This window comes from Vulpes lagopus, chromosome 24 (assembly GCF_018345385.1).
Source record: "Vulpes lagopus strain Blue_001 chromosome 24, ASM1834538v1, whole genome shotgun sequence".
Lineage (NCBI taxonomy): Eukaryota > Metazoa > Chordata > Mammalia > Carnivora > Canidae > Vulpes > Vulpes lagopus.
The window spans coordinates 54,270,589-54,298,310 of record NC_054847.1 but is presented as its reverse complement, the minus strand read 5'-3'; the positions used below and the strand labels follow the sequence as shown (position 1 = coordinate 54,298,310).

The 27,722-nt window shown below is 47.5% G+C and overlaps 1 protein-coding gene and 1 long non-coding RNA gene across 3 annotated transcripts; one reads left to right on the top strand and one right to left on the bottom strand.

Annotated features, from left to right (window-relative positions):
• On the bottom strand, positions 1-25,459 carry CNDP1 (carnosine dipeptidase 1). Of its 2 annotated transcripts, XM_041739735.1 has the most exons (12): positions 25,205-25,459; positions 21,685-21,810; positions 18,378-18,527; positions 17,414-17,576; positions 16,618-16,706; positions 14,207-14,407; positions 12,323-12,407; positions 7,119-7,279; positions 5,944-6,108; positions 4,516-4,657; positions 1,403-1,550; positions 1-1,227 (listed from the first exon to the last, which is right to left on the bottom strand). In XM_041739735.1, exons 2-12 carry the CDS (start codon positions 21,766-21,768, stop codon positions 1,161-1,163), a joined length of 1,455 nt encoding a protein of 484 aa, XP_041595669.1. In that variant the 5' UTR covers positions 21,769-21,810; positions 25,205-25,459; the 3' UTR covers positions 1-1,160. The 2 variants fall into 2 exon arrangements, with proteins under 2 accessions (XP_041595669.1, XP_041595670.1); XM_041739736.1 differs by lacking the exons at positions 17,414-17,576; positions 18,378-18,527; positions 21,685-21,810; positions 25,205-25,459 and adding an exon at positions 14,711-14,777 and having other exon boundaries at positions 16,618-16,666.
• LOC121482004 lies at positions 12,643-26,994 on the top strand. The gene is made up of 3 exons (XR_005985481.1): positions 12,643-13,743; positions 14,562-14,789; positions 26,300-26,994. It is a non-coding gene; the product is annotated as an uncharacterized LOC121482004 (long non-coding RNA).
• Positions 26,995-27,722: the final 728 nt, after the last annotated feature.

The window sequence follows — 27,722 nt, the reverse complement described above, 5'->3', positions numbered from 1 at the left end:
TGTGTTACACTTTGATTTTATTTGGAATCATAAGAGAAACATCTTTTAATAAACTCTTAAATCCTTCTCCATTAATGTGATTTAAATAATGAATTTATAAAGATTAAATTGATTTGTTTACATACACTCAACTGGAGAAAAATTATATTCTTTCTGTTTGTTTGTTTACACCATCAAATGCAATCAAGCCAAACAAGATGGTTAACTAAAATGATTACTGAATGCAGCATTAGCTGATGGCTTTAAATTTAGAATGTGTTACTGATGTCAGGGCTGATTAGATTCGTTCTCTATCTAAAACTGATGCTATTAAAAGCTTTGAGCAATTTAGATGTAGTCACTGAAGTAAAATTCCAACAGGGTGAGAGAAATTCTATCAGGACTGATTCTGCAGTGGTGACTTTACATATGCACAGAATGGGGGGGCGGGCTTCAGCGGTGGGTTACAAAGAATAGGGTGCCGGAGCGGTGGTTGGTTGGCATCAATCCCAGAAAAGGTAAAGAACCTTGGAATAGAAAAAGTACTCATCTTCACACAGGGAATCCCAAGTGGCATAAGGACACAACTACTGATCATTTCTGTTTCAGAACTTTCCAAGAAGCAGGCAAAATAAATGAAGGGGAAGCAAGAGGTTAATGTGACATCATGCTTTAGTTACTCCTCTACAAATGAACCCACAGGGAAATCATGGTAGCCAGTGGTGGAACCAACAGTTTTACTAATAAATGAAATGTGTGGTAAAAGCAAGGTTGATATAAACACTGTACGGAATGATGATGTGTCATGAGCACCTCAGAACCTAAAAGCACACTGGTGTGATCAGACCTATCAAATTGCCAGGGAGAGTCTAATGGAGGAATGTCCTTGTGCTCCAAGGAAAGAGTGAGTCCAATCCTGGGGCTCCTGGAGCCAAACTGGGGGAGATGTTGCAGGTAGCGGTGACTTTAGAAAGGTGTGCCATGGGGACAGTATACCATTCCCAATGTCTGTGCCTTTAAGATATTTTATTTCTGGTCCAAATGTCCTAAGGCATTTTAAATGGGAAGGAAAGCATTATTTCCCAGACTGAAATTCTCTGGTTACTTAGATTCTGTTCCTGTCCAGGTGTGCAGAAGAAGGTATCTGTCAGGTCAGATTTAAGCTGGAAGGTTCATCATTATTAATGCAGCTTAGCCATCTCTAGGAAAAAGGCAGCAAATAATTTGGATCCCTCTATGTAGTTCCACCTAACAAAGGAAGAAATAAAGAGAAACACTGTTACTTCGGTTCAGGTGATGGGGGAAAGTCGCCTACAATGTAAATAGGAAGATTTGGTGATGTGAATGCAATCTAAAATATATAGCAGGTGGAGACCTGGCTTTTGAGCAGTGAAGAATCGGCGCCTGACAGGAATCCACTAACCTGTTGATTTTCTCCTTCTGAGAGTGCTCCCCATCATCCACAGCACCCAGCGGGAGCATCATCACACTCTTTTGGATGGAATCCTGGAATATTTTGGCAATTGGTATGGTTGATCCGTCCCGGATCATGTCTGGCTCTGTTCCAAACACTGAAGCACAGGGAAAGAATGCATTTGAATAAAATAATGACAAGACCACCCCTCATAATCTTCTCAAGTGTAGTGTTGGCTTTATCTTTCCCTTTTTTGTTTTTATTTAATCATTAACTTTGGTGTCTGGGGTAGGTAAGCTTCTTGATAGCATGCAGTTTATATTCTGAAGACAATAGAGTCACGAAGAAAACCATGGTTGCATTCTTTATAATTACCCACTTCAAAAAAAAACCTTTTTAAATAAAGTTTATATTTTGAATTGTAGATTTTATAGAAAAGTTGCAAAAATAGTACAGAGAAAGCTCCCATATGTTCCTTACTTTACTTTCTGTAATGTTAACGTCTTACGTAATTATCGTACAATCTTAAAGAAAAGAAAGTTAACACTGGAAAAATATTATTAACTAGATTCAGACCTTATCTGAATTTCACCAGTGCTTCCCTTTTTCCATTCCAGGACCCAATCCAGAATCCTGCACTGCATATTGTCACTTCTAACTCTCCTCTGGTCTGTGAAACTTTCTCAGTTTCTCCTTGTCTTTCATGACCTTGACTCTTCTTGAAGAGTTCTGATCAGTTGCTTTGTAAAGTGTCTCTTCATTTGGGCTTGTTTGATATCTTCTCATGGTTGGAAGAGGTCATGCATTTCTGGCAGGAGTATTACAAGACTATGTACCTACTTTTATGGTCGCTTCATGAATTAAATATTTGGAAAGTGGGATTTCTTTGGTGGTGTAACCAGTATACAAATAAACAGCTGTATTCAACTATCACCTGAATGTTGTGGTGTTTGTGCTTAACTGTCAAGGTATCTCATGAAATAAATGTAATGGATATCCTAGGTTCTAAGGAGTGGTGAGTTCAAGCCTTCCAGGCGAGAGGATGAGTTGTCAGTGATGGATTGGAAATGCAAAATTAAATGAAGACACAAAGGTAATATGCCATGTCTTCTTTATCCACAGACTAGGGTGTGAATGTTAGTAAAGATGATATGCTTTGTTAGAAGAACTTGTTTCACACACAATAAACCACAAGGTGCCTTGTGCATTCCTGCAAGAATATTTCAGGGCTTTACTGTTGACCTTGATATTTCAATCACACATCACTCTTCAGCTGGGATTACATTTACCTTCCTAAGAACTTTTCTTCCTCCTTTCTTGACCAAATTTTACTGGTAAAATACTGCTACAAATGGGAGTAGTAGGAATAATTATGTAGAAAAGTATGGCTCCAAGTCTCAGACCTGTCCTCTAATGTTTAATGTCGCTGTCCTTTGTACAGATAACCCTGATCAAGTGTTAGTGCTCCAAGTGTTAGTGGTGGGGACCTCCAATTCCAGCTGTGCTCTGTTAGGGTTGCGGCATGAGGCCTCACCTGTGAGAGAGTGCCATTAGTCCATAGTGTTTCCCCACATGGCTTTTTCTGAAAGTCCCCCTGCTTTTTAGAGAGTCCCCTGTTTTGCAATTGGCAGCGTCACCTTCCTGCTGCGGAAGCCAAAGAGCCTGGATAGATCTTCTCCCTGCCTGGGCAGGTGGAGCCCAGGGATGTGTCCTGTGCTCACCAACAACAGGACCCTGCCCAGGCCTTGGAAGTATATGCAGTCAAAATAGGCACCACCAAAGAAATTCCAAATAAAGCTATGCTGCCCTCCCTACCTCCAGGGAAGCAGAGTGGCTCTGAAAACATCACTGGTTTCAGAGTCAGATAGGCTGGAATTCAGTTTTTGTGTTTGGTAGTTTTATAAAATGAGCATCCCCAGGAGGCCTCTCTGTGAAAAATCCCAGGTGGCCTGCCGTGGGGCTGTTTGCATCAGAACTGGACCACATGGAGAGTGGAGATTAAAGACCCAAACCCTGTGAGGATGGATCTGTGGTCAGCCCCCTCCCTAATCACATTAGGCATTTGGAAATTCTTGCAAAGGGAGAGGGGAGGTGATGCCAGGCTAAGCTATAAAGGGTGATTGGGGGATGCCCTGCTTTAAATAGTGAGTCTCACTTCCTATTCCCTACCTTCTGCTGACCTAAAAACCCAAACCTCCTTGTGACCAAGATGAACAAATCCTACAGGGCAACCCAGGGTCAGCCTCTCACTCCATTATATTTTAGCTCCTTTTTTTTAATAAGATTTTTTTAAAGATTTTATTTATTTATTCATGAGAGTCACAGAGGGGCAGAGACACAGGCAGAGGAAGAAGCAGGCTCCATGCAGGAAGCCTGACGTGGGACTCAATCTCGGGTCTCCAGGATCAGGCGCTGGGCCAAAGGCGGCACTAAACCGCTGAGCTACCCAGGCTGCCCAATAAGATTTTTTAAGAGAGAGAGAGAGAGAGAGAGAGAGAAAACATGCACCTATGGGAGGGGTGGGGCAGAGGAAAAAAGAGAGGGAGAGAATCTCAAACAGACTCCCCAGTGAGTGGGGAGCCCAGAGCCTGATACGGGGCTCAATCTCACAACCAAGAGCGTGACGTGAGCCGAAATCAAGAGTCAGATGACTGCACCAGCTAAGCACCCCTAGCTCCTTTATTTTTAACCCCAGATTTCCTTTACTTTCATGCAAATCCAGCTGAGCCTTTTAAAGGGCATTTTTATATGTTGGCCATCATTTCCATAAGTATCAGAGGCTTGCAAGACCATCATTTTGCCCAAAATTCAGGTTTCCAGACATGAACCTGGCTTTGCCACTTCCAGCTGGGTGCCCTTCAGCAAATTCCCTAATCTCTTCCAGACAGACTTTGTCAACTGGGGGGGCTGTCAGGGGGTCAGGAGACAGTGTGGATCAAGTGCCCTGGTGGTTAAAAAAAAAAAAAAAAAAGAGCCCTGGAGTGTAGCCGACATTCAGTAACACAGCCAAGGGGCAAAGGAGAGCTGAACGAAAATTCTGACCGTGCCTGCTTTCTCCTCTCCCCTGCCCCACCACACACCACACTCTGGTCCCACTGTAAACTGGCAACTCCAAGTCTAACCTGTTTTGATGGCTCTTTTTGCCGCAAGATACTGATTATCTTTAATATTTGCAATCCATGGCTGTAGTCCTAGCATCATAGAAACAGCCATCTGGTTGGAACTATTTCTTTTGGAGAATACGTGTTCAAGATGCTGCTTCACCTGAAAAGGAACATTTTCAGTTGTAAGAGAAAATTTCAGGTTATTCTCTCATGCAGTGAATATGCAGCAATCTTTCATCAAGAAACTGAAATCCCAGCTCAATAGGTCCAAGTGTTGTGATTTTACCCTCGTCCTCACAGAGGATGGACAGAGTGAGCAGGGGCTCTGGGATTGAGGCCTTCAGCATGGAAAGAAACCCTGGTCCCATACCCCTTCTACCCAGGGACCCTCCAATCCTCAGCCCTGCGCCCGCCCCATTCTGACCACAGTGTCAGATGATTAATGCAGTGGTCATTGTGAAACACAATATAACTTCTCAATTTGGATATCCCTCTTTTCGGACTTGTCAGGACCTTAATGACTATTTTCGGAACATTAGGCATTTGGAAATTCCTGCAAAGGGGGAGGGGCGGTGATGCCAGGCTAAGCTATAAAGGAGCCTTTTGTCAGCATCCTCCTCTGTCCCCTGGGCTCCAGGCCAGTGGCTACCATGGAAATCCTCCCAAGAAAAACTCCTCACACCCTGAAACGTTCCTCCCATTCATTCCATTGACAAACACTGGTTGAATTCCTGTCATGTTGGCAGGAACAGTTCTAGGTGTGAGAACACAGCTGTGAGCAAGACCAAGGGGGCTGCCCTGATGGAACCCATGTTTTGAGAAACAGAAATGATGCATCCAAAACGGGGGAAGGGAGGGAGAAAAACAGGGACTGAGATAGGGAAGGAGGGCATTTTAAGATGTAATTAGTGCTAAGAAGACAATAAAGGAGGTCAAGGGGTTGTAGAGATTTGGAATGAGGCATTCCTGGAGCTCATTCAGAGCCTTCTTTCTGTTGAACTTGAGGTAAACTGACAACAGGTTGATAATTTAGACATGTAACTCCTTCCAGATAACATTTTCATTAAAACAGCTGCTTTCAGAGTGTTGATTTCAGACAACAAGGGCAAACTAACTATGGGTTTGAGCTTTTCCAGCTCCATGCGGCCATAGGCAGTCAGCTTCTCCATCTGTGTGTAAACCAATCTTGCCTTTATGTCAACTGTTTAATGTAAAAATACTTCCCATCACTCCAACCTCAAATGGTTATTTATCTGACTACTGTAATTGCGTATAATTGCAGAAAGAGATTTTTACCGAACAAAAATTATATTGGTTTCTTGACATCTGTTCCAGTTATATTGGGGGGGAAATGATACTTCAGCACTAACAACTGAATAGCTCGCTACACTGTGGGATGTGACGCTCAGAAATGGTGCCGTAGGAAGAACAATGCACATTTGTTACCTGTTTTTCCACCACAGATGTATTCATGTGAGGGACCAGACGGATTGAAAATTTTCCTATAACTTGGCCAGGGATGACTGTCTTAGCTCCGGGCTCATCAAACGCACCCTCAATCCCATGGATTGAAAGAGACGGGTATCTCCATAGGTGCATTAGAATTTCCTCCTGAATTAAAATAAAATTATTTTTACTATACAAAAGAATGTTTGATTAAAACTCTTTGAATTGTATTGCTTGTATCACCGACTCCTGTAAATCTCCGCCAGCGTTCATGACAAGTTAATTATCACCTTCCTTAGACACGCCTGGACCAATAACACAGGCAGTCTTTCCCCTCCGGCCCTGAGACCCTCTGCTGTCCCCTCCCCACCTCCAACCAACCTGCTCCACTGATGCAGGCCCCTCCTCACCCAAGCTCTGAAGTTAATAGATGGCAAAGGAGCTTTCAGAATTTGAGGCTTGATTATAAATTTCTGTCCCCAATCACTACGACACTCAGTTGCATAGTAAATGCATTTTCTTTTTCAGAAAGCTGCAAAGAACTCTGCTTATGGTCCGGGGGAAGGGATACACTTCACCATAATAAACTCCACTGCCTCTGTTCCACCTGGTTCTCCCTCTCCTGGCAGCCCCGTCCAGAACCAGCCACAACCATCCTTCACCATAGCAGGCAAAGGTTGTAAAAACAAGAAGAAGAAGGAGAAAGAAAACATCCAAATTTGCCAGAAATGAATGGCTTTGGGCTGTGGTTTCCTGACTACCCTGAGGCAGTGATGTAGCAATGTACAGATTAGTCCCTAAGGCTCTTAATTCTATTAAAATGAACAATTAGGGGTTTTGGGCTGGAATAATCTCAGATTGTTCTCAGCCTTTAAGGAGATAGGAAGCAGAGATAGCTGGGATTGAGTCTAAGAAGCCCTGGAAAACGTGTATGTGAAATGAGGGATTGCCCCAAGGCTATGCACCTGAGGCCAGTTGGACCCCAGATAAAGTCTGGGTTGCTCTAGACCTGAGGGAAATAAGTGGCTGTGAAAGGACAAATCTGCCTCAGAATTCACATCTGCTTTCAGTTCTGAAATGTGCAGGTGAGCCTCCCACAGTAAATCAGGAACTGGAAAAATAGGATTTATTACTGCCTTTCCTCTTTCACATTAGCCATCAACCTGGGACCATACCTTGGTGTCAAACAGAAATCTCTCAACCCGGCTACTGTTCCGGTATTCTTCTAGGTCCAGATCTATGGCTTTGTACAGTTTTCTCTCCTCTTCAGTAAGAGGAGCCACTTGGTCATAGATTCCAGGGATCAGAATATGACCGGATGAGTCCACAAGGCTCCCTGCAACCAAAGCCAGGTAGAAGGTACGAGTGAGTGGATGTTCTGGGCCTGGAGCAGGACCAGGAGCCACAGTGGGCCTCGTGACTGGCCCTGGTCCCCCTCGCAGAGCCACTGGCACCACTCACATCTCCAGGGGGATGGCTGGAGGAAGCAGCTGGTCCCCACACAGGCTGAGGCTGAGGCAGATCCATTTTACTGTCCACCTCATCAACGGAGAGATGGAAACACAAGGTCATAGGCGATGGCTTACCTGCATTACACCAGTTCTCAATCACACCTTCTGTATCACAAAATAGGTTCTTTCTGAAATTTTGCTTTATCCTGAGTTAAGATGCAATGTATGTTCACTATTAAAAATCTTAAATACGTATGTATAGGCCTATACAGACATTCCTGAGGAACCAAAAATCCTCATTCCTTCTCAGCTTCTCTCCCCTACACACACTATCATATGATAGAGACTCACCTTTGATCAAAAGCATAATATCTTGAGGTCTAGTCTAGGAGGCCTACATCATGACCACAAATGCCTTCAGAGTGAATAAGCAGATATTCTAGTCCGTTATTTAGGAAGGAGTTTGAGGATTAATAGAAGTGGGGGTGAAATCATCAAATATCTACAGAGGAAGTAGAAGCGGAGCTTTAGTGAACATTGCTCACTACCTTCAGAACATACTTTTCAAAGTAGGAAAGAGACTAGCAGAAATGGTGAAAAATGTATCCAGGGCATCTAAATTCATCCTCAGGCCACCTGGGACCTTTCATTCAAGTAAAGACACTTCATAAAAAATATGCTCCACATTCTTTTATTTTATTATTTTTTAAGATTTTGCTTATTTACTCATGACAGAGGCAGAGAGACACAGGCAGAGGGAGAAGCAGGCTCCCTACGGGGAGCCCGATGTAGGACTCAGTCCCAGGGCCCTGAGATCATGACCTGAGCCGAAGGCAGACGCTCAACCACTGAGCCACCCAGGTGCCCTATGCTCCACATTCTTAATGGGACTATAACTTGACAATGTCAAAAAACCATCATGAACCACCATGTTTTCAAATCTTGGTCTCACAGCGAACAATTACAAAGCCCCGGGTCGCAGGCTCTGGGAGAATCCAGCTGTGCCCCCTCATTACTGGAACCTGCTGTGGTCAAGGCACCTGATGAGCCCTGGGGACCTGAACATTCCTGAAGACCCCACTTTCATCAGCAACAGCGCCATCTCTTGGTGCACAGGCTAAATGACAAATGTGACTCTCCCTGGGCTGACCAGTAGGTAGTTTGGCTCTCCGTGTAGACCCAACAGGATCCAAAGTAACCACCCTTCCAGAACCAACAGGAATGGCAGTATATACTGGGTGTCCCAGAACTTTGAGATGATCCCAGAAAGCAAAACCTCAAGTTTTGAGGTGCTGAGGCAGCAAAATGAGAAGGGAAGTTTTTACTGTTCTGGCTTAAACATGGCCTCCCTAGCCCCTACCCCTGCCCCCCCATAAATCAGCCAAAAGTCTACAACCACACTGTGCAGGTACAAGCCTCCCTGCAGTACTGAGCTGTGGAATTCTCTGCATTTAGCCCAAACAAGTGTAGAATATAGTAAATAGATGCTACAAACCCACTGTAAAATTCAAGTCAATAAGTTGGGTGCCAATGGCTGGGCCTGGCTGTCAGTGCTTTGCAGTCCACCCTCCGTGACCTCAGCAAAATCCAAACCAAACATAAAAGCGCCACCAGTAATATCATCACTGAGTGTTCCCTCAAGTGCCTGTCCCTCGACTTCTGCTGACATTCTCAGATGCGAGAACAGAGCTGCAAACACGGGTGAGACGCAGCCCCTGCTGGTGATGTGGCTGGAACAGACCCAGGGTAAAGAAACAGCTGGGGGTCTGCAAGCAGGGGCAGGGGCACTGGAAAGCCAGCGCAGCAGCATGGCTGGGCCCCAGAGGTGGTGTGAGAGGGTCTGTGCAGCCTTGGCAGTGGGAAGAGAGTGTTGGGAGGGTCAAGGTTGGCAATCAGTAAGACCTGAAATACTTTGGCAGCCAGGATGCTCAGCGTCCATGTCCCGACCCAGGACTAGACATTTTCTCTATCATTCCAGCTGGCCCTGCAGGTATTGCCGTGGGGGGTGGGAGGGCAGAGGTCGTTAGCAAGTGAAGCTGGGGTCTGAGCAGAGTGGCCTTTCTACACACTCACTGCACCTCTCCAGCACAACTGGCCCGGCCGGGGCTCAGGATGGAGTCGCATCAGGATCCTGTCTCCTTAGGGCGCAGGGCAGCCCTCCCAGTTGCGGGCTGCAAAGATTGCCAGCAGATGCGTGTCCCCAGAGCAGGGGAGAGCATATCCTCCTCTCCCTGCCCCTTCCACCCGCCAGCAGGGGTTGCTCCAGGGAGGGCTGCGAGAGGTCACCGCAGGACCCGGTGGTGGGAAAGCGCCCGGCGTGCTGGCCAGGCCTCTGCCTTACACGCCCTGTTCTTGTTACTTCTTTGCCAGGGTTTTTCAACACTGAATGCATTCCCAAAAAAACAGGATGTTGCTGAAGGAGTTCATCTCCCCACCCCCCCTCCTCATTTCCCACTTGAAATCATGATCCCCTGAACCAGGCCACTGCTGCCGCCGCCTCCCCCTCCTCCTCCCTCTCCCCCTCCTCCTCGGCCAGGAGCCCAGCCCGGAAATGCACAGGAGGCCCAGAGGGTGGTGCCTTTGAAAACTGCACACAGGAAGCAAATGTAATCCTGATCCCCAGGAGTCCTCTCAGAATTTAACATTTTAATACTATGGTGTAGTTGGTGCTTAGAAGAGTGCCCTGGGCCCAGTGATCTTTGGGGCCATCAAAGCAGGCCCAAATCCTGCTTTGTGGATTTTAGGAGCATTCAGGGAAGGTGAATGTCCTCAAAGAAAAAAGCCCAGGAGCTGAGGGCTCTGTGCAAACTGGGTATCTGCACCCCCACCATCACCCTGTGTCTCCCGGTTGGAGACTCCTGCGCCTTTCACACGGTTGGCACTCAATAAACATGTATAACCTATTAGTGACCCTGGCTATCAGGATCTACAGATGAGAAATAGGGGACAGAGAGATTGGGAAGTTGCACAAGGTCACACAGCAGCAGGAGGCTCCCTGACTAATGTTTAGGGCACCTGCCAGTATGCAGGAGGAGAACCCGACAGGCCCAGCTCTCCCAGGACACCCTAACCTGCAGTGGCCCTGATGGAAGGCACAGGAGCCAAGACGCTACTGCCTGTCATCAGTGCCGAAGCTCAACCCCATGCCCTTAGGTCTTTGTACAAAGCATATGAAAGCCACATAGATGATCCAATCCAGAATCACTTTGTTATGGATTATTTGATTTGTCTCAAAAATTAAAGAAAGTGAAGCCATATGCTTTTCATTCTGTTCATGATTCCAATCTGATTTTTCCTAGCAGAGCCATATGCATTTGCAGGACTAAGTGGAATTCCATGCCTGGGTGAAACCGTACCATCTAAGAGAATGTAACGCAGCAATCATTACTGGGGGGAGATTGAAATGTACCATAAACATCTGATGATGCCATTCCTAGGGAAGAGAAAATTAGTTCTGATAAAACAGAAACATAACCCTTTCCCTCCTCCTCAAAATATTGAGTTGTATGCTATCTGAATTCTTTTGGAAACATTTTAAACACTTTGAAGGAAAATGGATTTATTCCATTTGAAATTGTCCAGTATGGGAAATATCGCCCAAGAATTATATTTTAGGAAAACTAGAAGGCCACAAAGGAAGAAATTGATGGTAGATAAGTAGATGGAAAGAATAGGCAGATGGGAGATAAATGAAAGATAGATTGCAGAGTTAGATCACACATGACAGGTAGACACACAGATTTCATTATTCACTTTGGAGAATGAAGGAGCACAAAGCTCTACAACTAAAGATGGTCCTGAAGACCCTGAGGACAGCTCCCAACAGGTGGCCCAGTTGCCCCGTCAGAGACTGCCAAGGCCAAAGGGATGCAAGCGAGTGGGGCAGGGGTAAAGCTGTGTCAACACAGAAAGACAAGAGACTTTTGCTAATAGATGCCCTTTTTTTTGGCACTGTCTGCCCCAAAGGGACATGTGGTAAAATTTGCATAAAGGTACCCTTTATGCCAAGGAGACAGATCCAAGTATTGTGGGGCTGAAGCTTCCCTGAGAGCCTTTAAAAAAAAAAAAAAAAAAAAAAGAACACCAAATGATGAACATAAAAGTGCAGGGTCCCTGCCAGGACTGTAAAAGGGGCTCCTCCAAGTGAGGCTCCCAAAGACGCAGTTTCCTTCACTCCCGGGATCCAGCCTAAATGCGAGCAAGAGCTACAAGATGAATCGAGGTGGTCAGGGTGGGCAAACTGGCTCTCTAGAAAAGCATACACGTACACATGACTTCTGCCTGTGAACTCCGGGCACACCACAGAAGGTGAGGAGTAGACAGAGACGAGCAAACTGATGGCCTCTCTGTGCCACTTGAGGCCACAGAACTGGAAACAGAAGCCAAATGGTGCTGGAGCCTTTGCTTCAGATGCTTCTTCCAGATGCTTCCCCAGAGGTCTCTCTCTGCCCCCGAGTATGGCCAGATCACAATACCCAGTAAAAGAAAATGGGGGTGGACTGAGGAAGAGCTTCGGTCCATCAGCAAACGTAACGTGGACCTAATAAACCTAAGGAACATTTAGCCAAAGGAGGGAAAGCTAAGACTATGATTTTTCTTCTACTCCATCCTTATTCAGAACTGGCTTGGAGGCCAAGGGAAGAGAGTGGCATGGAGTCAAACAGAAATGCATTCTAGTAGGTTCCATGATGCTTAAAAAGTGAAATGAAGGGGCGCCTGGGTGGTTCAATTAGGTAAGCATCTGAATTGTGGTTTCAGCTCAGGTCATGATCTCAGGGTCAAGAGATGGAGCCCCAAGCCCATGTCAGGCTCCACACTCAGCAGGGAGTCTGCTTGAGATCCTCTCTCCCTCTTCCTCTGCCTCTATCCCAACCCTCAAATTAATAAATAAATCTTTTTTTTTAAAGTGAAATGAAATAAGACATTACCAAGAAGAGCAACCAAGTCAGCCATTGGTTCATGGAGGATACCACCAAAGGTTCCTGAATGAAAGTCTTGATCTCGGCACTTCACCTATAGGACAGGAGAAAGAAAAGGCAGGCACTTACCTCTGTGGTTGCTCTGGCGATAGCTTTCACGTGGTTGCGCACAGCCCCATGCACTGTCCCCCAGGACTGGGTGGGTGCCTCCCAGTCACAGGAGTTTGAGCATCTACTCCTCCCATGTCTTCAGTCTCATTCTTTCCTGAATCCCCCAAACTGATTTCTGTACCCATTTGTTCCCCTAAGACAGCACTGCTGGGGCCAGCAGTCCCCTCTCTGAGTGGTCCAGGTAGCCCATCCTCTGTCACTCAACCCTCCTCCCAGAAACCGTCTTCTCTTTATTCTTTTCTTATAATTCTATTGGTGTCTCCACTTGTAACTTCCTCCCAGCCTCCTACCCCAGAGCTCAGGCCCTGGCTCATTCTTCCTCTACACACAGAACTTCAAGAACTGCCTCCCTAGATTTCAGTTACAGTCTCCACATCACACACACTCATCCCTGTAGGGCTGACCTTTCACCTACTCACTTGACCTAAAGATTTTGGCTGCTGGTGGTGCATAATACTTTGTTATGCTCCCAATGTCTGAAATTCAATGGATGTAGGAGGGAATTCAGCATCTTCTCCTATGATTACTCCCTACCAGCCCACCCACTTCCAAAACAAGAAGTGACCCCAGTCCTATAAATCTGTCGCCTTAAAATGATCTTTGACTTCTGTGCACACCTTATCCAATACACTACCAGTTCCTAACGAGTTTTGTTTAAATTGTCTCTTTGGTTCCTTCCTTCTGTCTTCCCTCCTGGCTGGTCCCCCACCAGCTCCAGGCCATCTCTAAAGCACTGCCAGATGGATCGCCTGTTCAGTCACTTCAGCTTAAGACCTTTGTTTCACTGGGCGGTCATACTAACTAAAGCACTTTGGGGTTTGCAGAGCTCCACCTCTGAAACCTTAAGCTGCCTTATCCCACCTTCTACTCCCAACTTCATCCCCCTTCACCCATTCTCTTGTCACTTCCTGCACCTCACCTGCTCTTGGCCTCACTTGACCCATCCCAAATTCCCCCCATGTTGTCCTCCTGTGTCCCCTGACCCCACATTGTTCATTGCTTCAACCTGTCTGTGTCAGTACTGTGCTTCACTTTTTCCTTCTTCTTCCCTCACTTCCCATAGAATGACCTCAGTCAACCCTGCAGCAACCCCGCCTGCTTGTCCATCTCTGGCTACTGAGCATAGCTGCTAAGAATCACCCAACTGGATAGGCACGGGGACTCTACACTCTGAATCCCACCTGACACTTGATCGTACTCCAATCTGCCCTCCCACCCATTCTGCATGGCAACCACTTCCAGCAATCGCTCCTCGGCAGGTGAGCAAACTTCCTACTCAGTGGAACACCCAGAGGCCAACTACAGCAAGACACACAAATGTTCCGGAAGTCTTCTCTCTGCAAAGCCATTGTGCACCTCCACAGAAGAGGCTCCGGAAGAAGCACCCCTGCCCCTCCCCCGACCATCTGTGTACCTGGAGCTCCTCCCCAGGGCACCGCAGCCAGCCCCTGACCAGGCAGTCTCCTCACCCCCGTGCACTGCTCTTTTCACCCCCAAACTCCACAGCCATGCCTCCTAAGCCTTCTGGTGTTTGAGTCACAGATCCCTGAATCCTAGAACGGCCCCAGGGTGTGGGAAGCTTCTGGAATCCCCCAGTCCCGAGACCTGTGGGCCCCAGGGCCATGTCTCCAGGTCAGAACTTTGCTCTCCCAAGAGCTTTCTCTCTTCCTGCCAAGATCCCAGGATGGACTCCTCCCTCCACCTTAGGGGGCTTGCAAATACCTCCACCCTGAAGTAACTATTCCCTCGAGTCCCGTAAGTGAGGGCTGGCTTCCTTTGGGTGAGCCACAGGTTATCTGAAATTATGATGTAGTCTACACTGGAAAAGAACCGATCCTTTTCCTTTCTGACCAGTTCCTCCAGGGCAACAGAACCAGCTTCTTCCATCCCTTCAATGATGAATTTGATATTCACAGGGAGATCCTGAATCAAATGAACAACAGGACAAACCATTCTGTCAGAAAAATTGCACGACTTGCCCATTCATCTTTTTCAGATCCAGAATTAGTTTGCATGTGACATAAATACATTAATTATTACACACATTCAATGTACGGGTTGTCCACATTCCCCACAGCTCCGTTCACAGCAAAGGAGTTATAACCAAGAGTGTGAAGGAGAATACAAGGGAAGACCCAGTGTCTGGCCTCCAGCATGACCCTGCTGGATTCCATGTGAACCCTAAAGGATGATTCCAGGGAAGAATTCCTGCAGGAAAAGCCATACCCACGCTGCGAAGCTCTGCTGGGCCTCCTCGGAGACAGACGCTTTCCTCCTTCTCCCCAGAAGGAACCTTTCGAGAAAGGTTATTCAATTACAAATCTCTTTTCTGTCCTCATAATTCTGAGTATGATGAATGAGAGCTCTTTCCTTTGAAAGACTGTCTAATGTTTAAGCCCCAGGATAATTTTTATTTCAAGTATCTGTTATTTTTCAGCTTTGAGTTCTATCTGCCTTTTAACTTATTCAAAGCTTTGATCTTACAGCAAAATGGAACTTAAGTTTTTCCTCTGGTTAATATTAGGGCACAGAATAGCTCCTTTAAAATTTTTACAATGTGCCTTTCCCCCATTTGGTTTTGATCTTTTTGTATCTTTATAATTTATAACTTCATATCTTTGAGAGGGAAGGTCAAAGTCTTCCTGGAGCATAAAACACACACAGGAGAACTCTAGAAGTAATTCTATTCAGATAAACGATAGCACAAACATACTAATTAGTTTTAATGAGTGGGATTGACTCACCAAAGATTAACAAAGGCAGGATGAGTGGAGGATTATATATTAGAAAGTAAGTGACCTTCGGTCATTCAGTTGGTTAAGGACATTTTGGGATAATGATTTGTTCAAGTGTATCCCTTGCACACATTTATTTCTATGTGTCTTAAGAAGTGAAGCTAAAGTTCTGATATATTAATATTTGAAAGCTCTTTTTAACATTTAACTAGAAAACAATTGCTGAGAAGTAGTTGGAAAGCTTAAAAATTTTCTGGTAAAATGTGATTAATTAAATACACACCAGTAACCACTATGTGTTGGGGGAGGAAGACAGACCAACTAACTGCCAGGCCTCAGTTTTGGTGTCTTCTCTGTCACTGACATACAAGGGACCTGGGACAAGTCATTTTACCTTTTGGCCACTCACCTCCCTATCTATGCAATATGGGTATTAATAATTGTCTGCCTCTTAGTTAACTAACCCAGTGGTGTGAGGTGTATTCAAGTGCTCAATTAGCAACACAGGAGAAGAGGGGAAGATGGAAGAACAGTGGGCACCAGAAAAGAAGCAGCCCACCCACATAAAGGGCCTCGCACTCACAGGCACTGGGGTTCCTCTGTGTGTTACCTTACCTACTCCATGCCAGGTTTCTGAGGCAGAAATAACTATTCCTAGTTCACAGGTTAGGTTAATGAGGCTCAGAGAGATCAACTGATTTGTCCAACAGCAGTGAACATTTCTTATGCTTTGTTTGTGATTATGTATGTTTCAGAGTGGAAAGTTAAAAAGCAAAGCAGATTTTGGCCTTTATATGGGAACTTTCTTATAAATATTACTTGCTTCCTTGTAAGGAAGGAAGGAAGGGAAGAAATGGAGAGAGAGGAGGGAGGGAGGAGGAATAGAAGAGAAGGAAGTTGTCATCATCTTCATCGTTGTCATCATCATCATTGTCATTGCCATCACCTTCACTGTCATTATCATCGCCATGATTGCCATCATAGTCATTGTCATCACCTTCATTGATGTTGTTGTCATTCTCATCATCCTAGTCATCATCACTGTCATGATTGTCATTGTCCTCATCATCACTGTCATAATTATCACCATCATCATTGTTGTTGTCACCACTGCCCTCACCATCATTGTCAACATCATCATCATCATTATGGTTTTTGTCCTCATCACCATCATCATTATCATTGTTGTCATCATCATCCTTCATATTGTCATTGTCATCATCATCATCCTCACCTCCATTGTCAATACCATTGTCATTATCCATCACCTTTATTGTCACCATCATCATTGTCATCACTGTCATCATCACCTTCACTACCAACATCGTCATTATCATCATTGTCCTCACAGTCACTGTTGTCGACATCATCCCTTCCCAAACATGGCTGGTTCCCTACCTCCTCCAGGGCTCTGAAGGTGCTCACAGCATTAATCCATGCTAAAACAGGGCCTTTGTTGTCTGTTGCTCCTCGTCCATAAAGTTTTCCTTTAAAAATGAGGGAAGAATTTTTAGAAAAGCACAGATACCTCTGCCAAGTTGAGTGAGTTAAAAACAAAGGTTGTTTTATGGAAATCATTTTAATAGTGCTTCCTATTTTTCCAGGCACAAATCTTGCTCCAAGGTCAAAAAGTCTGATTTCTTATGTACAAATAGTATGGCCATCAGCTAATCAGATAATATAAACTAATTTGAAATATGCATATCCCTTTGGCCTTACTGGGAATTAGCTATTTTATCCAAGTTCGTTGAAACAGACCTGAGGATTTGTTGCAGGATGTCATATAACATAGCCTCTCTCATTTCAAGATTTTATAATTAGTAGAAGAATGAAAAAAGGGTATGAGTGTATCTCCATTAACCTTTCTTCTTCTTTTCTTTAAAAAAACATAATTACATTTAGTTTTTAAAAAAGGAAAATGTGTGACTTAGACAACTTCTTCCTCCCAAGGACTGCCATCATGGGAGTCAATTCACCCAGGGGCATGCATCACGTATGCATAGGTCTTTCACAAATGAGAAAAAAGCCAGCCTCATTGGACAGCTGGTGGACTGTGAAACGGGTAGTATTCTGTTCATTCTTAACAAGAAACAGGGTAAGTCCTGGAGCTGGGGACAGGAGTCACATCTTCAATAGCTAAGCCTTGTGGGGAGTCCCTTATCTGCAAAGAACCCAGCACTGATGCGCCACTGACCATCCACCTCTGTCAGTGTGTAAGGGTCTGTGAGCCACCCATCTTCCCGTCTAGCAGGCTGCACATCCAAGTGGCCATAGAAGCACACAGTGGGTTTCTTTGGATCGTTCCCCAGTTCAGCCAGGATGATGGGAGGTATTGGGAGAGTCTGACCATCAGGCAGCTGCAAAATAAAAAAAGAAAAAACCAACCAACCAAACAAAAACATCACATTAAAAAAAAAAATGTTGTTTAGTTCTCCCAGAAAATTCAGACTTGACACCAGGAGTCCTGTTTCTACCCTTGGGTTTTTGTCATGCCCACATAATTCTTTTAATCATCACTTTATCTACCTCTAAAATGGGTGCCATGAGACACTGAATTAAAACGTAATAGATAATTAAAAGTAAAGTGCTTCCTTGGATGCATAGTGACAAACAGTAAATTTAATTAAGCACATTCTTCAATATGAATTCAGACTTAGGTGGCTTAAATTAGATGGACATGGTTCTGGAAAACACATGCCACTGGGGAGACTCAGCCGTGCTGAAGGAGGCACCACCGGCGCTTAAATGAAAAGATTGCCCTTTATCACCGGGACACAGCGATAAGCGGGGATTCTGATGAAAGACCGGATCCTTTGAGAAAGGTACATGTGAACATAGGGAGGGACAATTTAGGAGAAATTTAAACCACATGTGAAGGATGAGACTAGTACGGGAAAGGGGGGGTCTTTCTGAAAGGTTGGCTCTGCTCGCCCACTCCATCCGCTCTCGCCTGCCCCTCTGCCCCGACACCACGAGAAATCAGTAATGCCGACTTGTCTGGGACAAGATTTTTTTTTTAGCCCTATTGGGAATCGAGATTATGGGGGCATTTCTGTGGAGGATCGGATGGGAGCAGGTCCCAGTCTTGCCACGCCCAAGGGAAGGCATGGCCGATGCACAGAAACGACAGCTCGTCGCGGGGAGGGGGCGTCCGGCACCTGCTGAAAACCCGAGTCCACGGAGTCCACGCTGGCTCCCAGGCACCGAAGCTGCTCTGCCGCCAGGGCCATCATCCTGAAGACTTCTTGTCTCAGGTGGGGCAGGGGCTGGACCGAGTCACTCTCCACAGCCACCCACTCCTTAAGCGTCTGGAAGGAAAGGTGACAAGGTGATTTGCCTGAGGGGGGTCAGCGTCCACTCTAGGTGGGACACACCTCACCGAGCGGTGCCTCGAGGGCAGGAGGTACCAGGTGCCCAGCGCTCCCCACCTGCGCTGGAGGCTGAGTGGGCAAACACGCAATATTCCAAAGTAACTGCCAGGTGGGCTGCTGTGGTCAAGAACCAGAGGTAGACACGTCTGCTTAAGAAGGAAGAATAGGGCAGGACAGGCAGGGTCGAAGTTTGCCTTCCAGGACCCGGGCCTGTGCCTCGCTGGAAACACCACTTCCGGTTTATTAGGAGCCGGGAGCAGCTGGCTGGCAGCCCCTAATGCAGGACTCTGGGCCTCCCACAAGTGCCCTGGAGGCCTCTGGTCCTCGAAACTCACTTTAGGAACCACACAGTGGCCTCAGCTGGGCTGCAGGCTCCCCTGACCATCCTCTGCATGCAGGTCTGGCACCTCCCGAATCCGGAGGCGGTGTCCCCAGGGCTAGGCAGGCAGGGGGCCTTGGCTCCTGTACCCGGTTCCACCCGTTGGAGGTGTAGGATTCGCATGTGTTCAAGCTGGTAGCCTCAGCTCCCTCCTACACACGAGGAGGGCGGAGCTCTCTACCTGCAGGCTACCATGAGTGTGATACTGTCACACGACAAGAAATACACATGTTGATCTTTGTCCTGAGCTCTTGGCCAGAGCCCCTATGACCTCTAACTTCGTATGTGATAAAGGTGCTAGGAGCATATTTTGTTCAGAGATTCAGTCTCTGTCTTGGGTTCCCGACACAGCGCTCCTAACTCCCTGGAACTTCCTGGGAGACGGGAGCATATTGTGTTCTAATGGGGCAGTTCTAGTGGGCTCCGGAGTGGGGGCTGCCTCACCAGAAAGACCAAGCTGTGATTAGAAGCTGGGGGCTCCCTGCCCCCGCCGCATCCTCTGGGGAGGGAAGAGGAGCTGTAGGTTATCTTGCCTCCATGATGAAGCTTCCACCAGCACCCCGGAAAGTATGGGGTTCACAGATCTTCCAGGTTGGTGACTACAGCCTGGGAGGGTGGCATGCCCCAACCCCAGGGGGACAGAAGCTTCTTCCAGACCCTGCCTTGTGTGCCTCTCCATCAGGCTGCTCACATCTACCTTTTATCATGTCCTTAATTACATAACAAACTCCAAACATAATTGTTTTCCTGAGTTCTGGAGCTGCTGTAGCAAATGACAGGCCCTGAGTGGGTTTGTGGGAGCCCCAGTTTGGAATATGTAAGTAACCAGGGGCCTCTCTACCTACGTGCGACTTGGCATCCCCCACTGGCGTTGAGGGTAGGAGGGTGATGCTCACACCAGGCAGGGGGTGTCAGAGGGAGTTGCACTGTGAGGTGCCCCTTTGGTGTCCAGAGAACTAGACAGTTGCTTGATGTGTGGGAAACACACACATCTGGCCACTAAAGTGAGGGGAACCATGGAAGAAAACAAGCATTCCTTTCCGCGAGGATTAGACAATGTGCATAAGACTTAGCTCAATGCCTGGCCCCTACTGGGCACTCAATAAACACCAACTAATATTGGAGATTAATAATCATCAATCACATTCCACTATTGGCGCTTGAGTTGTTCATATTGGGATAGCCACCATTTTTATTAAAAACCACATATACTGGGGATCCCTGGGTGGCTCAGTGGTTTAGTGCCTGCCTTTGGCCCAGGGCGCGATCCTGGAGTCCCGGGATCGAGTCCTGCATCAGGCTCCTAGCATGGAGACTGTATCTCCCTCTGCCTGTGTCTCTGCCTCTCTCTCTCTCTCTCTCTCTCTCTATGTCTATCATAAATAATAAATAAATAAATTTATTTATTTAAAAAAAACAAAAACCACACATACTTTGGGTGACTGATCTTGGATTCCCCAATTTATTTTAGTTTGATCTCTTTGCTGGGTGTAGCACTTTTGTTTTTATTATGAAGAAATGAATTTAACCTTAAGGAGTACTGATTTTTACACTCTTAAGCTGGAATTTACAGAGCAGATGCTGTCAAGGAATCCCTAAAGGTAACAGATTGGATACATGTGAGGAAGTTGCAGAAAGAAGAGTTTTGGCTCAAAGACCCAAATTCACACATCTCCACCGCACACTGTCCCTCTCCACTGCTAATTCCAACCTACAGGTGGAGTCCCCACGTGGGCTTCAAGAACCCAGGAAGCATTATGTCAAGTAAATATGCCCAGGAGTATCAGGAAAGATCCCGTGAAGGTCAAGTGTAGGACCAGCGGCCTGGCCATTCAGCTCTGTGTGAGAGCACGAGACATGAACTCTTCTCAGTGGTCCGCACATGAATATCGCCAGAAGGGGCTGATTGATCCAGTATGCACAGACTGAGCACCAACTGTGTGCCACACAGGGCATGGGGGCTCAGTGTCCAAAACTCCGTGACATGTCACACAGTCCCCGGGCTGCAGTGGACATACCATGTGCCCGGGGACAAGAGGGTCAGCGGAGGAGAAGGGGACTTGCAGGCTGATGGTGGCTACAGTCCTTCCCTGCCCCCATCCCTCAGCTCCCAGCCTCCCTTTCCACTTGGTCTTCGCCCTCAGGCTCCAGCTCTTCTCCCCCAAGATGTGCACCCACACCATGTGCAGTTTGCCATGTAGTGAGTTAGAGGATTACAAGGGAGGAGACGAAGTGTGTGTTGCGCGAGGGCTACCTAACAGCGTTGACATTGAACTTGGCAGAACTCTGGACGTGAAGCCGGCTGTAGGCAGGTGGAATGGCTCTGGGAAGGTGTCCTGGGGGTGGGCGGTGTCTCAGCAGGCCTTGCAGGAAGGGACCTCAGCAAAGGCCCCTCTAGAGGGGGAATGGGCGTTCTGAGGACGATCCAGGGCCAGTGTGGGCTCCTCGGGCATCTTCACTGCTCAGACAGTCTGACCAACACGCTAGGAAGGCCTTCTCTAGGAGGAAAGGCTGCAGAGGATCTCTTCCCTCAATCTGACAAATATTTACTCGTTTAACTCACTGAGGAGCCACAGACATTTTAAATGGACTTAAGTTTTCAGGCAAAAAAAAAAAAAAAAAAGAAATGCACACCTCCCCGCAAATAAGACTTCGTTTACCCAGATACCCAAAGGGTCTGTCATGCAAGCATTTTGCGTGTACCATTTCTCCTACCTGTACGAACTCATCCTGGTGGAGATCAATGTACTGGAAGACCTTCTCCAACAGCCCAGCAGGTGGTGAGGATGGAGAGAACATGCCTCCCTCGAGCAGCAGCAGGGAGGCAAGAAGAGAGGATGCCTGGAGTGGGCCACAGGGGAGAGACAGCAAAAATAAACACCAGATTTGGGACTTCTAACCTTCCAAATACTTCAAGAAAGCTTACTTTATCTGACACAGCTGCTTCCAGCCATTTGGACTAAAATAACAAAAGTAGTAGAACAGGAAATATATTTTTTGCTATGTCTCCACCAAAATGCTTCATTTTCAATGCTTAAGAATTTCAATAAGGGATGCCTGGGGGGCTGAGTGGTTGAGCATCTGCCTTCAGCTCAGGGTGGGAGCCCGGGGTCCTGGGATCAAGTCCCATGTCGGGCTCCCTGCAGGGAGCCTGCTTCTCCCTCTGCCTGTGTCTCTTCCTCTCTCATGAATACATAAATAAAATCTTAAAAATAATTTCAATAAGACAGAAATCAAGTAAACAAGTTTGTCTTTTAGCACCAAGTTTCTCTTTTAGGTTTTCCCTGCCATGCAATCTTTCCTATTGGCTCTCTTCCTGAGAAAAGAAGTCGGCACTCTATACCCTAGGTGGTAAGGGCAATAAGAGAGATTAGTGTGAAGCAGTTCAAAACAAAATAAAACTTTTTTGTATGATCAACCAGTTTATTAGGAAAAAAAATATTTGGGGGCACCTGGGTGGCTAAGTCGGTTAAGTGGCCAACTGTTGATTTCAGCTCTGATCGTGATCTCTGGGTCCTGGGATCGAGCCCCATGGCTTTCTGTGTGCTCAGCGAGGGTCTGCTTCAAGGTTATCTCTCCCTCTCCCTCCATTCTTCCTGGCCCCAGTTTTTTTCTTTCTCTTTCTCTTTCAAATAAATAAAATCTTAAAATATATATATATATTTTGTAAGGACTCTCTACAATCCTGTGTGGTATTGTGGGTTTCTCCCGTCTGCTCCTGAAGGTAGAGGACGTTCAAAAGAAACTCATAAGCCATGCTGTGATAAATGACACAGAGGCCCTAGCAATCACTTAGATACTGTTAGCCACTCTCTCTGCCTGGGAACCTCAGCCCATCTCTCTGGTCTTCCTGCAAATCCTTCTGGCCCCTCTGCTTCTGTCTCTGAGCGACCCTTCCTTACCTTGCCTGTAAACATGGGACGTGCCTGAGACCCCAGCCTCTGCCCTCCCCTTTGGCCACTTCCCAGCCATCCCTCCATCCCCACGGTAGGCTCCAGGCTGGGCCCAGAGCAGAAAAATTAGGTCCAGATGAGGGTAGGCCGAGCAAGGTCAGAGCTACACTAATGTTCTTCTTCCCACCCAGCTCTTCCTTCTGGGTTTTTTGCACATTTTTACAACAGAACCATTTCAGACGATTTCCTCTTGGCCTCTGGTTCTGGGCATGAGCAGGGTCAAGGTGAGGACTTGTGTCGACAGCACAAGAAACTGCAGCTCCCTAATAAAATACACACTACCCCAGTTTAAAAATGGGCAAAGGATTTGAACAGACATTTCTCCAAAGAAAATATACCAATGGCCAATAAGCACATGGAAAGATGCTCAACATCATTAGGCATCAGGGAGGTGAAAATCACTTCACACCCATGAGCCAGGATCAGTTAAAATCAAGAAGTGAGATAAGAACAAGCATAGGTGGGGATGTGAAGGGAGTGCCCCCTTCCTGCACCGATGGGGAGGATGTAAACTGAGGCACTGCTGTGGAAGCCAGGCTGCCAGGCCCTCAAATGCTTACACACGGTCACCGTATGACCCTGCAGTTCGACTCCTAGGTACACGCTCAAGAGAAGTGACGACATGCGGGCCATACAGGAACTTGTCCAGGATGACCTGGGGCAGAGTTCTTCGTGGCAGCCAAGAGGTAGAGCTCGTGCAAGTGAGCGCCCATGGAGGAGTGCATAAACAAGATGTGGTGTCTGCATGCGAGGGAATGTTGCTCAGCCATGAAAACTGACGAAGGAGTGACACATGCACGACACCAAAGAACCTTTAACACACCGCACGGAGTGAAGGAAACCAGACATAAGATACCACAGATGCACTAGTCCGTGGATGTGAAGTGTCCAAAAGAGGCAAATCCTGAGACGGAGAGTGCCTTGCTGGTTGCCTGGGGCTGCTGGGAAGAGTGAGTGCTGGTGGGCAGGGGGTTCTTTCTGGAATGTTCTGAAATTGTGGCAGTGGCCACACAATTTGATATCCTAAAAGGCGTTAGAAGTGCACACTTGAAATGGGTGAACCGTATGGCCTGTGAGTTCTAGCGCAATGCAGTTGGCACAAAAATAGCAGTCATACATCGAAGCCCTGTCCACAGAGGAAGTGAAGCAGCAGGTAAAAATACGATAAAAGGAGCCGGGCTCCTTCAGGAACAGATGAAGCGGTTGGCCCAGTAGATGGTGCCAGTGGGCCTCCCTGAGCGGGATCCCTTTGCCTTGCGTTCTGGTAGGAGTGCGGCTGGATCCAGCTCAGCTCTGTGGCTGCAGAGCCAGAAGCCAAAGGTTACAAATAAATTCTGAGGAAATGAGTCCTCTGACCCACAGTGGCAGGAAGATGGAGCTCTGGGCACCCACGAAAAGCCCTTTGAAGTGGAGTAGGCTATTTTTTTCACAGCTGATACACCTAAATTAATACTTGAACTTTTATGAAAACTTGCTGGATGCTCCTCTCTGATGAAAAATAAAAGGAGGAATTTGGTGAAGAAGAGGGTGCCACGGGCAAAGAAGGTAAAGGATGACTGCAAGGACCCAGGATCTTTCCAGTCTCAGTGGGAACCACCTCCCTTCTCAGGCTGAGGACTGAGCTTCCAGAAAGACTCCCCCATCCCTGCATGGCAGATGGATGCAGGGACAGAGCACTGCTGTCCTTCGCCATCAGGCCCACGGGCACTCACTCTGCGCACCAGCCCTTGGATCCGGGGTGGGACCCCGGGCGGCATGTCTGCCCCGCTCCAGAGTCCTTCATGTCCCTTTTCCTTCCTGTTTGTCTCCATGTGTTATAGTCACACTTGATCTTGAACTAATCACCCAACAAAATCCTGCAGATTTAGAAGGTTGCCAGGGAACAGGAAGGTGAAGCGTGGGGTCATGGAGGCAGAACCTGTTTTCTCGGGGAAGCAGGTTGCCCAACCCCAGGCTAGGGGTGGCCCAGAGGAAACCTTGCTCTCTCCACAGGCTTCTGCTAACTCCAGCTGGTCGTTCTTTGATCTGGAACAAAATCCCAAGTGTCCCTGTGCTAAATCTTATTTTTAAACACTTTACCTCTTGAGATTTATCGATGTCATGCCCAGGTCTGCGATGTAAAGCACCCCCCAGCCCCAATCCAGCGCCACCTCCTCAGAGCCTCCCTACTGCCCTCCTGCCCCAGGCTGGTGCCCCAGCTTCCTCCCCATCCACCAAACCCTTTTTGGCCTGTAAGAAACTTCAAGGCCAGGTTGGACGTGCACACCGAGAATTCTACTCACCTAGTCTCCTGGGGAGGCCTGTGTCACAGTCCTACAGCACTTGCTCTGCCCCGTGGCTGCTTAGATGAATTTGTTAGGATTCACCTACTTTATCTCACCATGACAGGGTTCAAAATAAAATCCCAAACCCAATCCCAGGCTTCTCTGGAGTCTTGTTAATTCCCCTGCAGGTGCTCAACTGAACCGGGTGATCCTGTAGAGATTAACGAGCTCTGGCAATGAGTCTGGAAGAACGAGCAAGCCCGGGGCGTGGCTTTCACAGGGAGCCTGGGTGAAGGAGAGGCTTGCAAGGAGCAGAACTCCCTGGAAAATCCCAAAGCCGTCAGTTTCTCCAGCAGAGACGGCCAGAAGCCAGGGGACAGAGGAGGAGCTGGGTGTGGTCACAGGGTGCAGGCGGCACAGGCCCACCCGTATGCCCTCCGGAGGCCCAGGCCCGAGGTCCTGCACGGCATCGGACCCTCCTCTGCCTGAGCACACAGTGCTCCATCCTGGGCCTGAGACCCTGGTCCCATGATCGAGCTGTTGGGGACTGCAAGGTTCTCTCCCTCCCTCTGGTCTGCGCCCCACGTAGGCCTCAGGGAAGGAGAAAGCAGGCATTGTCCGCCTGCGACAGAAGGGACTCTTGGGGCCTATTGTATTCCCCACAGTCAGGCGGTCCGGTCCTGGCCCAAACACCCGCACAGAGGGTCCTGCTCCGCGGCACTTCCGCAGCCTGCTGACCCCTGGCAGGGTGCCAGCTCCCAGCACCTGCAAGCAGGGCCCAGGCAGGCTGGGAGCAGAGGTGGGAGGGGAGGGGGGAGAGGCCCTACTGCCTCCCACGGTGTGCAGGTACCCCAGGTCACACCTGAGGGGCACCAGCCCCAACAGCAGCATCACGGCAGGAGCTGGATGGGAGCTCCTCAGAGGCCAGACTCCCCCTGGTTCTGCACCCAGACTGGGTTCGGCCTTCAGTCTTGGGGGGCAGGTCCCAAAGCATCAGTGGTCCTGCCCCCCACTCCCAGGCCAACTTTGTGTCTCCGGGCCTCTGGGCTGTGCGTAGACGGGGGCCAGGGTTCTCCCGTTGAAGCTCACCTGACCGACTTTTCTACTTTTCAGGATGAATGGAAGCACCTGCAGGGTGACTGACGGATCTCAGGGCACGACAGAAATCAGGGTGCTGGCGGCAGCTGAACAGAGAAGCACCCGGAAGCCCCGGGGTGGTGGGGAGGAGGGAGACCCAGACCAGGCCCAGAAACGGGGCTGACCGGGGAGAGCGAGCGAGGTGCTCGGGTGTTGGGAGTTGCTGGGCAGTTTGTCCAGAAACCTCTAGTCACCTCCATACTTCTGAATGTCAGCCTGGAGCTCACAGAGAACTTGCTTTGACTTCAAAGCACAGGCTTTCCTCGTCTTCACGACCAGAGCCCAGGGCAGCGTGCAGGTTCCAGGCCTGGCCCCCCGAACACGTCAGGCGTCTGCAGGCGGCCTGTGGTGCCCAACACAAAGTACGACAAATGAAAGTTCAGGTCTTTTGCCCATTTCATGATTGGATTGTTTGTTTCTTTGGTGTTGAGTTTAATAAGTTCTTTATAGATTTTGGAAACTAGCCCTTTATCTGATATGTCATTTGCAAATATCTTCTCCCATTCTGTAGGTTGTCTTTTAGTTTTGTTGACTGCATCCTTTGCTGTATAAAAGCTTCTCATCCTGATGAAGTCCCAGTCGTTCATTTTTGCTTTTGTTTCTTTTGCCTTCGTGGATGTATCTTGCAAGAAGTTACCGTGGCTGAGTTCAAAAAGGGTGTTGCCTGTGTTCTCCTCTAGGATTTTGATGGAATCTTGTCTCACATTTAGATCTTTCATCCATTTTGAGTTTATCTTTGAGTATGGTGAAATCTCACAGAGGAAGACATGGACATGGCCAACATGCACATGAGAAAATGCTCTGCATCACTTGCCATCAGGGAAATACAAATCAAAACCACAATGAGATACCACCTCGCACCAGTGAGAATGGGGAAAATTAACAAGGCAGGAAACCACACATGTTGGAGAGGATGCGGAGAAAAGGGAACCCTCTTGCACTGTTGGTGGGAATGTGAACTGGTGCAGCCACTCTGGAAAACTGTGTGGAGGTTCCTCAAAGAGTTCAAAATAGACCTGCCCTACGACCCAGCAATTGCACTGTTGGGGATTTACCCCAAGATTCAGATGCAATGAAATGCCGGGACACCTGCACTCCGATGTTTCTAGCAGCAATGTCCATAGTAGCCAAACTGTGGAAGGAGCCTCGGTGTCCATCGAAAGATGAATGGATAAAGAAGATGTGGTTTATGTATACAATGGAATATTCCTCAGCCATTAGAAACGACAAATACCCACCATTTGCTTCAACGTGGATGGAACTGGAGGGTATTATGCTGAGTGAAGTAAGTCAATTGGAGAAGGACAAACATTATATGGTCTCATTCATTTGGGGAATATAAATAATAGTGAAAGGGAATATAAGGGAAGGGAGAAGAAAAGGGTAGGAAATATCAGAA

Excerpts from the sequence above, each read along its gene's own strand:
- CNDP1 (XM_041739735.1), bottom strand. The coding sequence starts at position 21,768 with ATGTTCTCTCCATCCTCACCACCTGCTGGGCTGTTGGAGAAGGTCTTC. Across the intron at positions 12,408-14,206 it reads ATAGTTACTTCAGGGTGGAG|GTGAAGTGCCGAGATCAAGA; the intron begins GTATTTGCAAGC and ends CCTGTCCTATAG. Across the intron at positions 1,551-4,515 it reads AAAAAGAGCCATCAAAACAG|TGTTTGGAACAGAGCCAGAC; the intron begins GTTAGACTTGGA and ends CCTGTGCTTCAG.